At 49.8% G+C, this 11641-nt stretch overlaps 4 protein-coding genes across 4 annotated transcripts; all 4 read right to left on the bottom strand.

Annotated features, from left to right (window-relative positions):
- Positions 1-1284: 1284 nt before the first annotated feature.
- Positions 1285-2771, bottom strand: F5Y00DRAFT_189194 (uncharacterized protein). The gene is made up of 2 exons (XM_048005140.1): positions 2012-2771; positions 1285-1950 (listed from the first exon to the last, which is right to left on the bottom strand). Exons 1-2 carry the CDS (start codon positions 2401-2403, stop codon positions 1518-1520), a joined length of 825 nt encoding a protein of 274 aa, XP_047860631.1. The 5' UTR covers positions 2404-2771; the 3' UTR covers positions 1285-1517.
- A 2473-nt stretch (positions 2772-5244) lies between these two features.
- Positions 5245-5814, bottom strand: F5Y00DRAFT_189201 (uncharacterized protein). Its single transcript, XM_048005142.1, has one exon. The coding sequence runs from the start codon at positions 5701-5703 to the stop codon at positions 5410-5412; it is 294 nt and encodes a 97-aa protein (XP_047860632.1). The 5' UTR covers positions 5704-5814; the 3' UTR covers positions 5245-5409.
- Positions 5815-7671, bottom strand: F5Y00DRAFT_189200 (uncharacterized protein). Its single transcript, XM_048005141.1, has 2 exons — positions 7082-7671; positions 5815-7027 (listed from the first exon to the last, which is right to left on the bottom strand). Exons 1-2 carry the CDS (start codon positions 7276-7278, stop codon positions 5926-5928), a joined length of 1299 nt encoding a protein of 432 aa, XP_047860633.1. The 5' UTR covers positions 7279-7671; the 3' UTR covers positions 5815-5925.
- Positions 7672-8444: 773 nt separating this feature from the next.
- F5Y00DRAFT_255836 (glycoside hydrolase family 127 protein) lies at positions 8445-10940 on the bottom strand (the record flags this gene model as incomplete). The annotated part of the gene is made up of 5 exons (XM_048010332.1): positions 8445-8936; positions 9000-9694; positions 9947-10238; positions 10322-10451; positions 10540-10940. 5 exons carry the CDS (start codon positions 10938-10940, stop codon positions 8445-8447), a joined length of 2010 nt encoding a protein of 669 aa, XP_047860634.1.
- Between the last annotated feature and the right edge of the window lie 701 nt (positions 10941-11641).

Raw genomic sequence — 11641 nt, forward strand, 5'->3', positions numbered from 1 at the left:
ACAAATAATCGACGTACTTTTCTCCTATTTTCATAAATACCTACCCGGTATTCAAGTAAGAGACAACTATATTAGGTAGTTTGGCGAGGCCATACACTACGCACGTAAGGCCAGGGGGTTTGGTTATGTAACCTCGTGCATGAGGAAAACCCTCGGAATAAACCAACAAACAAGGCAGTCCAGGCGGCCTCGGCACAACGGCCGAGTCGAGTTACATAAAAGTATCCCCTTTTCGTATACTGTGTCCAATATCTGGCCGGATGACTCATTTAATCACCGACCTGCATCCATACCTACCTACGCAGCAACAATAGAAAACCCAGACCGAAGTATGTAGATAGATGTCTCGTATGCAATTTATAGATAAACCTAGGCAGAGAAGATGCAGGGGAAGACCTGCCCTGGCCACATGTACATATGTAGTGAGCAAATCTGGCTCAACCTTACTCTATTAGTTCTCCTTGTAACGCAAAGCTGCTGCAAGTACACGCGTGTGCATGCAGCCCTCGCCAAGAGGCCACATATCCAGGACTCCTTGTCTAGAGAGGATACCTAAGGAGGATAAGGGACCTCGGCGTGCTAGAAAGTCTGCCTAGCTGACCGACCGATCGAAGGAACCACGGCATCTGTCTACCGTAGCATAAAACGTAACCCTACCTGCCGCCGAAGTGACAGCCCTACCATCCGTCCATGCGTAACATTTCCAAATAAGTAACGTCCGAGAGAGAAAAAATCAGAAAAAGTACAGACCAACTACCTAAGTCCTTAGCAGTAAATCCCAATATCCGGGTCTTCCGCATACAATACCCTACTCCCATCCATTCTATCCACATTGACGACTCAGGGAAAAGGAACGAGACAACAAAAGATAAAAGAGGGAACCAAACCAAATGTCTAAAGTATCTATCTAGTCCTGCGCCACAACATCTCCTAATGAACATGATATGATATCCATACAGCCACCAGGAAACGCCTTGACCGGGGTAGTACCCTAGTCGATTCAACGCAAACGGAAAACGAAGTAAATCAACAAGCATAGCCTCATCGCTCATCCCAGCATAACTTAGAGAAAATAATCAAACAAGAAAAAGGAGTAACAAAATCACCATACTGTCTCATCTATCACGTAGTCCTAATACGCAATGATCCGTGGCCAACCCAACAACCACGTAAAACATACCGCCTTCTATGTAGTTTATGTCCAGCCCTACGCCATCCACCGCCATATGTTAAAAGGAGAAGTGCCACTAAATGCGGCAGTGTGCAGTAGATCAATCCGGGGTAAGAAAAGGGAATGATAGAGGTTAAGGAAGAGGGCGTGCGGGAATTTCGGTCTCCCTCATCTCTAAATTTTGCTTAGATGCGAGGTACGAAAGGAATAGTCAGGGCGTAGACTTGTCGCTAAAACGTGCTGGATTAATGTACCTAGCGTCGGTGGTTGGAATAAGCTAAGTCTCATGCACCTCAGATGCTGAACCTGGGAGTCGTATTGTCGCGCAGCTACATAATGTGGCTGCTTACTTGTAGCCCCTCAGCTTGCGTCTCTCGGGTTCGCAAGTCGTCTTGCATTTGGCGCACTCGAAACCCTTGCTATCGATGGGGATGCGGCTGAGGCATCTGGCACAGCGCCACCACTTGCTATCAAAATTACGACTCTTCCACCATTCGCTGTTCTCCTTGTTGGAGTTGCGTCGCAATAAGTCTTCCATGTGGTAGTCACGGTAATGCTCTCGGCAGTGATCGAGTCGATAGAATGGCTCTTTAGATCTCTGGCACTTCTTCCAGTCGCAGGGGAACGGCTTTTTCTGGTTTGCATCGCGATGTCTGTGGAGGTAGTGCCGCTGAAGATCTGCTTTCCGTTTGAATGGCGATGCGTTGCAGAAAGGCTCAAGACAGACGTGGCGGCCCGAGGCATCGCCAGCGGCCGAGGCGCCACTAACGGGAGGTGACCTGAACGAGTTTGTTAGAACCTGAACAACATAGCATGCGTATACTCTATAGTGATACTTACACATCAGAACCACTAACGGGGAGGGTTTCTGGATAAGTTTCTGTCGGTGTATATTCGGGCCTCAGTCTCCAGTACGGGCCTTGCCCTGAATTGTCGCTGGCAACGAAGTCGTAGAACTGGTACTGAAAGTCTTGCTGCTCCACTTGGTTGTTCGCATCGTATTCTTGCACATCCGATACATATGCTCCTCCATCTTGCACATTCAAAAAATCATAGCTGCTAATATTTTCAGAGCCTGGCGACCCTGCAATATCGTATTGCCCGCTACTGGCTGCCGAGTAGTTACTATATCCGCTTCCATGTGACACGTTTCTAGCCATAGCTGCACTGGTTGGCCAGTAAGACTGGTCACCGTATCCGTAATCAGTGCCAGAGGTGTATGTGTTATCCATAATTAAACTGGTAAGCCGAGAAGGTTCCTATTCTTCTGTGTATCGTTCTATTATACTGATGTCTTCGTTGAGAATATGGGGATATGCCGCATGGGATGAAGCTGTACTTATACCGATAGGAGGCTATCCCCTCTAAGGGACACGACTCAAATGGCAAGGTAAACTTATTGTTGCTAGGGATCAATATGCAAAGCAGTTGATGGAATAGAGTTGACAGGTGGCTGGAGATATAAAGGTGTGGTAATACAAAACTATCAGTTGCGACCTGTGGTTAAAGATGTTCATTGGGGAGTTGATATAGTCTCTCTCTGTTATCAAAGTTGCCAAAATCTTACTCCAACTAATACATGGTGATCATTTATTGGTGCAACAACAGTCAACATGCGTCGGTAGGACAATTAAGGCTCAAACTGCATATTTTCCTAGGTGAGGCGGACGTTTAGTCTAGTTGGGGCTTCGAGATGCGTCAATAGGTGTCCGGCTGAGATGTTCGGTTTCTTCTAGCAGGACGCGGTGAGGTAAGTAAGGTGGTCAACTCTAAACAATAAGCGGCAACGCATGCTCATAACAGATAGTAGGTAGCATCGTCCTTGGGTAGTGCATAAGAACATCTCGGATAACATCCGAGCTACTATATGTTTTGGCAGGTTGTAAATAAGCTATACCGAGGCCGCCGCCCCCCTCGGCTCGCGGGGATGCAATTAAGCGACGCGCGCGTTGCGAATTAGTCTTCGAGTTATTCCGGGGTATCGTGCGAATCCTGTAGAAGGTCGAAGTGAGACATCCTGTTTGGGTTCGGTGAGCGTATCCTACAGATAGCAACTAGCTTGGACCGCGGACTCTGGAAGAGAGGGTGCATAGCATTGCATTCTAAGGCAATGCCACCTAGATGTGGACCATTAGCCAAGAAGAGTTCAGCCCAAACATCCGTATGCCACATGAACGCGGTCTGCTCCCGTGGGTAAGGCTGACAAGTGCAATAAGGATGTGGAAACATATGTGCAAGTGTAAGCATTCGAGCGAATTAGCGGAAGATCACGAGACGGGATTGGTAGATGGAGCTGAAAGTAGAGCTTGGTTAGTAACCCATAGCGGCAGACACCCGTAGATTCCTTGGGGTAAGCAATATTAACGACCAAACGCTGACAGTTGGCCATCAAGGCAATGCTGTAACCCCGGGGGATCTATAGACGTCACGTCGGTCGTCTTGAGGGCTTTCGATGAATCCTGTGCGACATTTAGTCGTCGTTGGTGCCTGTAAGACACGTACGACACAGCCACCAGAGGGTAGGACTTCAGCCTCAATAGGGACGAGCTATCGAATAAAACGTGAGCTAGGGACTACAACGCTTCTTTATTTTTCAGGCAACCTGTAGTTCGCCCACCGAATGCCTTGCCAACGCAGCGCTTCTGCTCGCCTGCCATTCGCTGCCTGGCTAGCCCCCATCGACCAAAGATGAGAGAATTGGAATGTCACGGCACGGTGCCGCAGTTTCGTCGATTCTAGTCCCGTGCCTCAGACACGCATACAGTAATTGTATATATGCATGTATGCATATCAGCCAGAAGTGAGGCTTCTGAGGGGAATCTGCAAGACAGAGGCATGGCCATCTTCTCTGCGGCTGCGTCCCACTTAATAGAGATCTGAGGTCCATGAGACTCGGTCAAGCGAGCTGACCGAAGTCCACTTTCAGAAAAGCCAATGGGCGAGCGGATATCAATAGGTATCCCTATCCCGATATAACGATGTTGAATTGGCAAGGCTCAGCTGTGAATTGCGTCTCGCCTTAATGCTTCCCCATCGACATCGGGTTGATTAATTTTCTTTCTTTCTCATGCAGTGTCGCTCTGTTTCCTGCATTCTGCAGGCTAAATCCCACGACATGGCCTATTTGTGCAGGGCTTGGCGTCCCTCAGCCCTCCGCACTCAGCACTCAGGTAATAAACATCGATGCAGGAACCGACAATCAAAGTCCCTCAGCCAGGATTAAGGCAAAGCACCACGCGAGAAGGGAACATTTCGCAGGAACGTAATTCGGTGAGGGGGCGTGTCATCGCAGCAATTTAGGAACCATCTGCGAGAATCAAAAAGAAGGCAACCTTCAAGTACATATAGTCGTGCGCGAGACACGGGTGGAAGCAGTTGGGCAGCTATGCATGTTATGAGTTGGCGAGATTACATTGGTGCCACAACCTTTGAGATTATACATAGCTTTTCGTCGGGCTTCATGTGAAGAGATAAAGGTTGCCTAATTGTTAAGAGAGAAATGAAGTTGTAGATGTAAATAACTAAATGAAGTTGCAATTGTAATTGAGAATTGAGAAAGTAGATGCCATGTTTAGAAAGAACCTTCCTTTGCACTTACCAAGAGCTTAGCTCCGCTCGGCCGGCCTATCACCGACATTATAGGGCAGTTATAGGGTACCTTCCTTCCGTTCTCTTATGACTCCAAATATCGCAACTGCACTTTAAAGTACCTACTACTGTATATAACAAGCACGAGGTTACTCTAGATGTGATTGTGAATCTTCCACATACATGTTATGTTAGTTAATGTAATATGTAACCTTGCATACCTATACCTAATGTATGTGACGTCGATCACATATGGAGGAATAAGTACCGATGTCTACCTCGGTACCTTACATGATTATATGTAAGTAATACCACCTGCACTCAGCAATGACATCTATATACCTGCATATAACAGCATCTCCAATTATATATGGGTATATATATATGTTGGAGATGAAGTTGGAGATTGTTGGAGGAGTCAAGAGTCAAGGCTTTAAATGCAGTCAGATTACAACCGACTAATAAGACAGCTTCTTATATAGTGTTCGCCTTGTTAGGGGATGAAAGTGTACATATCTAAGAGCGAGTATAAGGCTGTTAAGTCCAATCGAGAAACACGACTAGATAAATGAATAAATCCATTGGCCGCGAATACACAAACAAGGAGTAGGCAGATGAGCCGTCTCTATAAGCGACGACTGCTATGTAGACTATAGTGTTACTACATACTCCCTACCCCTACCCCCTCTGTTTAGACACAACACGCTCATTAGATAGGTAGGTAGCCCTCCCCCGAGGCTACAACAGTAACCCCAGCGTATCGAATCCAGCCCAAGCATTACATATACATATAGTAGGAGATAAGTAAATATCCCGTCCTTTCGTATGTTCCACCGTATCCAGAGCTGCCTACTCGAGCGTGACCAGACAATCTGCACGAGCGAGGCTAGAGAATGGCCGAAACCAGGGAGGCAAACAATTCGGAAATAGCCTTGTGCGTCCATACCGGCATCATGCGAGGTAACGTGCTGTAACACACCATATTATTCGATCGCCAATGCGGCTCTGCGACAGCATGTGTTGCCTAGCCGCCGGTTCGCGGCACAACCCAGCCTGACTGAAGGCCGACAGGAGCTATGTACGAAGTCCACCCCAGTCGGATTCTCATGCCCACGTTAGCAGAGCGGCGCGCGTGCATCCCCCCCCGCAACCAGGTAGCCGGTCGGTCAGTAAGCCTGCTGCTTGAAGTGCTCGTAGTAGAGTTTCACAAAGAGCTCATGCTGAGCAGTGCGCTGGGACTCCGAGATATTATTACTACGAGCCGACGAGGAGCCTCCTCCGAACTCCAGCGACAGCTCCTTGAAATTACTCGCGATGACCTCGTACGCCTTCAAATTAATAGGCCTCGAGCTGAAATCCGCCATGGACAACAGCCCCGGCGACGCGGCCCCCGTCAACGCGGTCGAGGGGCCCGCACTCGTCGTCGTCGTCGTCATCGTCGGACCCAGACCTCCAGGATCCGACACAGACGAAAGGTCGCCCGCGCCATGTCCAGTGCGCATCGACAAGAATGGGTCGATGTTATCCCTCGACCCAGGCCCTGCCTCGGAATGGAAATCGAAAGGCGGGTCCGCGGCCGCGGCCGCGGGCGGGGGGCAGAGATTGGAATAGTCGCCGAGCGGCGCTTGGCCGAAACGAGCTTCGCCGAGGTTGATCGCGTCATGCATGCGCGCGGGGGTGAAGGAAGAGCTTCCCGGCTGGTCGAATAGCGAAGCTTGGCGACCCGCCTCGAGTCTCTTGTGTTCGAAACCGTTGGGCTCGCCCGCTCCACCGCCGAGGGCGAGCGAGGATAGAGACGATTGATCTTCTTGATTGAAGGTAGAGGGTTTGAAGAGTAAGTTTGACGAACGGTCTGTGTCTGACATGAAGGACGAGCCCGCTGGGGGTCTTAGCGTGCGTATGAATTCACGAAGAGGGCCGTCGTCTTCATTGACGGATTTCCTTTGGATCAGGTTTGATGATGATGAATAGTTTTCCTGTTTCGAGTGCATCGACGAACCTTGCGATGCATATCGAGAGTAGTCTTCGAGTAGTCTGTGTTCGCTCCCAGGAGCGGTTGGGGACTCATTGCCGAAGGGATGAGACTTCTGTGATCCATCGTCGGGATACAGGCACTGAAGAGACTTAGTTGAACATCTCAGACAAGGCTCATCCCTCGAGCACCTTTCTCGTGCCCTTGCACATTCTGTACAGGCCCGTTTTCGATTGAAGGCGTGGCTGTTTCTTTGGGCTGCAAGGTGCATGAGTTCGTGGCGGGTTAGAATGTCGCTGGAAACATCAGTGCAAGTTCATCTTAAAAGTCGAAAGGTATAGCAAATATACCTTCTAAAGAATCGCTTCAAACAGATAGAGCAGACAAATGGTTTGTGACCGTCATGGCTGCGTTGATGCCTCTTTAGATGCTCGGGTCGTTTGAAGCTGCTAGGACAGCGAGGACATTGGTATTTTTCTTGAGCCTCACTTCCAGGGGAAGGGCTTTTACGCCAAGTACTTTCGTCCGTAACACTATCCATTTCCATTTCGGTATAGACATATGATAGATTCTAGCCTAGCCTTCGAACTCATGATGCTCTCTCCCCGACGTATTATAAGCCATAGCAAGCGTCTATGTATGCGACTTACAAATATCGAGACTGGGCCCGTCTATCATGTAACGTACGGGCTAGAAAAAGCATGGGTTTCTAGAAGCATTCTAATTCGGTACAAACACGTTCGACGATCGTGGAGGGCCAAGTTAGTAGGTCGGTGGTGCGCTTAGAGCGAGGGCTCGTCGGAACATCTTACCGATTGATTAAAATCAGTGAGGAGACAAGAACGTCATTGGTCAAAGCATGCGAGGAAACAAGGCTTGACCAGCTCACCTTGAAGCGAGTTAGAGGCATATCCATGCTGCTGACTGAAGGGGCTCGGGTTAAGATTGCGAATGAGGACCGATACAAAAACCGAAATGATTGGCTGAAGTTAAGGCTATACTGTTTACCTATACACTCTTTCGCGGAGCACTTCCGTTGACATGCGAAAGAGTAGTCGGAAAGAGTATTTTCATTGATGGGAGAATGATGGTTAAAGCCAACTTGTTATTAGTCGCCGTCTGCAGATTTATTTCTTTTTCTGCGGACGATCTTTGTAAGGTATTACACCCATGTTTTCATTTTATTTTATTTTATTCATTTTCCTAACCCCTCTCCTCTCTCTCTCTCTCTCTCTCTCCCAATACCTAGCTCATAAAAAGTAAAAAAGTAGAAAAGTACAAATAAAAATAACTCAACAATGACAACCCCTGAGCCAGCTTCCCAAGCCACCTCTTACATAGCTTGTATATAATGTGCCACAAAAGACGATCCCATCATCAGCTGGCTGCTAGCACAGCTACATAGACAAATATGATTAAAGCTGAGATAATCAAGTCGTATCCGGATTTCCAGTTTCAACTAAATGTAGCGTACCATGGCTGGCACCCATACTAGGTAACGATCTGACGATAAGGCTTCCGAACCTGCAGCTTGCCCGATGGGGTATGCAAGGGGTAGATATGACGATAGCGCCGAACGTGCCTATTCCAACGTCTTTCTAGCAAATCCCACACTCAACTGGGTAGTAGCGGAAGGACGATGTTACTACGACACGGGTCTCTCGGGTTCTTCATCGTCTTAGTACATAGCAGCCCCCCTCCCCTAGAAGCCCCCTAGCAGCCCCTTAGTAGCCCAACTCTCATGTGGCCCCTGCCACCACGGTTCGCACGGAGATAGTAGGGGATGAAGGTGAGTTCCTTCTCCTCAGCCACCACCGTCTGACGGAGGGATATACCGGGTTCGATGCCGGACTTCGACTCGGTCCGATCATCTATCTTGCGGATCCAACCGACCGATCGGAGGGCAATGTAGCGCTCCCCCATTTGGTTCGTCTCCTCTTCCTTCTCGGTGACTTCAGAGTCGGGTTTAATCCCGACGTTGCGGAAGTGGTCCTGCTCCCATGCATTGTCAACATCCTCCACGCAGTAGATCAGCGGCCCACGAGCGAGGGTAAGCGTGTTCTGATTGGTATAGGGGTGTGGAGAGATGAATCGGGGCTTGAACCCGTCGATCTGGATCGAGAAGGCCCTATTCGCCGAAGTGTAAGCGGACGGGAGAACCAGGTAACCCTTCTCGACCTCTGCAGCTTTGTGGCTCGGCGTGAGCTGTCCAGACATTAGCGATATTGCCTCACGGGCCTCTTAATCAGGGGCAAACCGGGCGCTTACCGTGAAATTCCCTCGCGCCCAGGAAGGAATCCTTAACCTGATAGTTACGCCCGTAGACGCCGGGGCCTGCAGCTGGAATAGCGTATTCCCCTCCCACGGCCAATTTGACTTTTGTTCGAGTACGATTTGCTGGTCTTCTACTTGAAACGTAACCTTGGCCGTTGTGTATAGATGTACGTTGACGTAGGCATCCTTTCCGCTGCCTCCGTAATCCCATAGATATCCCCCGAGGCAGCCAAAAAGCCGCATAACATTCGGTGGGCAACATGATGTATCAAACCAATCCTCTCGGCGGCTTTTATCAGACTCCGAGCTCGCAAGCTGATTTACGTATGTGAATGCGGTCCCCTCTAGACTTAGCCCTGTCATCACTGCATTGTAGAGACATAACTCCATTATGTCGGCGTATTTCGAGTTCAAATCAAGATGTAATAGGCGCTCGGCCAACATTATGACGGCGATAGACGCGCAAGTCTCGTTATAGCACCCACCTTCGTCGGAACTCTGCGGTAGAAAGTAATCGATACCAAAGCCTTCCCATTGCCACATCGACCCGATCCCCCCAGTGAGGTACATCTTCTTATCGACCATATTGTTCCATAGCCTGGTAAGGGCCTCAAAATACTCACTCTTGTGTGCGTAAGGCCTCACTCCAAGTTCGTCTAGGCATAGTAGATCGGCAACACCAGTTAGGACTGCAATACCAACATTAGCACTTACTATCCAAAGAGAATCTTGTCATTGTGGCAATTCGATATAGATAGAGGTGTCATCGCCCCAACCATTGACTGGCAGAAGACACAGAGCCCCTAAATCACGATAGAGTACACCGAGACCCCACAGTCGCTAGACACTCGGACGTCCTTGACGACCGGTAATGATCGGCGTAAAAAGAAATACGTCGGAAAAAGGCTGAAAAGGGGAGGTAGCTTCCGAGAAATACTCACGATACATGGCCCTGACAGCATGGCCCTCGATAGTCTTCTGTTCTAGAATCGGAACGTGAGATTGGTTATACCAACCGCTATCGTGCATCGAGTAACTGTCCGGCCGTTGATACGGGCTTTCGCCACGCTGCCGTCGTTCCCACTCGTAGTAGTGGAGGCCATCCTGGCCTGTCGGGTTACCACGCTCCTCCACGAAATACTGGGCCAGCTTATAGGCGTCTTCGTTCCCTGTCGCCGTGTAGAGACGAAGGAGCGCGAGCTCCGTCTCTGGATGGCCCGGATAGGCATGTTTCTAGGTAGAAGTCAGTCTATACGGTAGTCCTTATGAGAAAGTTCGCCGCCTCCCGACCAGGAAAAGGGGCAAAAGATACTGACCTGATCCGGACCCGGTCCGATAACCGTGCTGATCAACTTGACGTATTTCTCCAACGGTTCTATCAGGAGGTTGTTCTTGTAGTAATTGCTATGCGCCAACGCCGCTTCTATCAGGTGCCCAGCACAGTACCTTCATTGCACGAAAAAGGTCAGCCAACTATCTGCCCCTGAATCTCGAACTCCATAATAAGGGGGGGAAAGGTTGGACGAGAACTCACAGCTCATGCTTATCCCTAATATTCGACCATCTCCCTTCCGGCTCCTCAATCGTGAACCACGTATTCAAATACCCATCCGGTTGCTGCGCGCTACGTATCATATCCGCAAGCTCCCGCACCGCCGCATCGATCTCGGCGTCGTACTCCTCGCTGAGCAAATAACACGCGCCCTCGATCCACTTAGCAACATCGCTATCCCAATAGACAGGCGGCGGGCACGGCCAGCGGGACTTATCGTACGTCGGCTTCTTCTTCAAGCTAAACGCGTCGTACTGTCCCGAGTCTTTCATCCGCTTCAGCTGCGCTTTTGCCGTCGCCCGTCCCACCGTTGTCCGCCGTGTCTGGAGCAGCGACGCCCCGGTGAATTCGGTCTGCGTAAACTGCGTCTGCGGATGTGCCATGGCTGCTATAGCGTCGGGCTTAGTATTTAAGAAGAGGGAAGAAGAGGAAGCAGCACTGGGTCTAAGTATGGATTGTTGCCCGTCACAGACATACGGCCGGGTAGCGACCTGTTTAAGAACAGGAGCAACGGTCATGTCCACCATGGCTACGCAGTAATAACTGGTGCTACGTCGCTACGGGAAATATGGGAATCAGCCCGGGAATCGGAGTTGCGAGGACAATTACGACAATTCGGTTCACCTCACCGCGAAAAGAAACGAGCAAGGTGGTTTGGGCATGTCATCGCGAAGGCCGCTGTAGCAACCCAGTATAAACCCTCTGGTAGGCGAATGAGGGGAAAGCCTCAGCGCTGGGGGCAAGGTCACTAGACGCATGCACGAGGCGGAGAAAGGAAGGATTGGCAGCTAGCTCCATCATTGTGATGTTACTGCGAAGCGTATTCGAGGTCACGGATCTGGAGTAACGAGGGTCCCGGCAGATATCTCACCCAAGATTCGGTGCTCCATTGAAAGTGTTTCGCGGGCGCCGTGGATTGTATGTACAAGACAGCTCATATAAAGCACGGCCCAGGGGTAACCTCATTGCAGCTTGCCAGCTTGCATCGGAGATCCATGGGGGGGCTTAGGCCTTGGACAAATGGGAGCGGAACACGCCGCGGGCACAGCTTCTGACTTATGGAATTGGGCTATATATTAGAATT

The sequence above is a fragment of the Daldinia vernicosa genome (assembly GCF_022497035.1).
Source record: "Daldinia vernicosa strain CBS 139.73 unplaced genomic scaffold F5Y00scaffold_69, whole genome shotgun sequence".
Classification (NCBI taxonomy): Eukaryota; Fungi; Ascomycota; class Sordariomycetes; order Xylariales; family Hypoxylaceae; genus Daldinia; species Daldinia vernicosa.

Excerpts from the sequence above, each read along its gene's own strand:
- F5Y00DRAFT_189200 (XM_048005141.1), bottom strand. The coding sequence starts at position 7,278 with ATGGAAATGGATAGTGTTACGGACGAAAGTACTTGGCGTAAAAGCCCT. Across the intron at positions 7,028-7,081 it reads TTGAAGCGATTCTTTAGAAG|CGACATTCTAACCCGCCACG; the intron begins GTATATTTGCTA and ends TGATGTTTCCAG.
- F5Y00DRAFT_189194 (XM_048005140.1), bottom strand. The coding sequence starts at position 2,403 with ATGGATAACACATACACCTCTGGCACTGATTACGGATACGGTGACCAG. Across the intron at positions 1,951-2,011 it reads CCCGTTAGTGGTTCTGATGT|GTCACCTCCCGTTAGTGGCG; the intron begins GTAAGTATCACT and ends AAACTCGTTCAG.
- F5Y00DRAFT_189201 (XM_048005142.1), bottom strand. The coding sequence starts at position 5,703 with ATGGACGCACAAGGCTATTTCCGAATTGTTTGCCTCCCTGGTTTCGGC.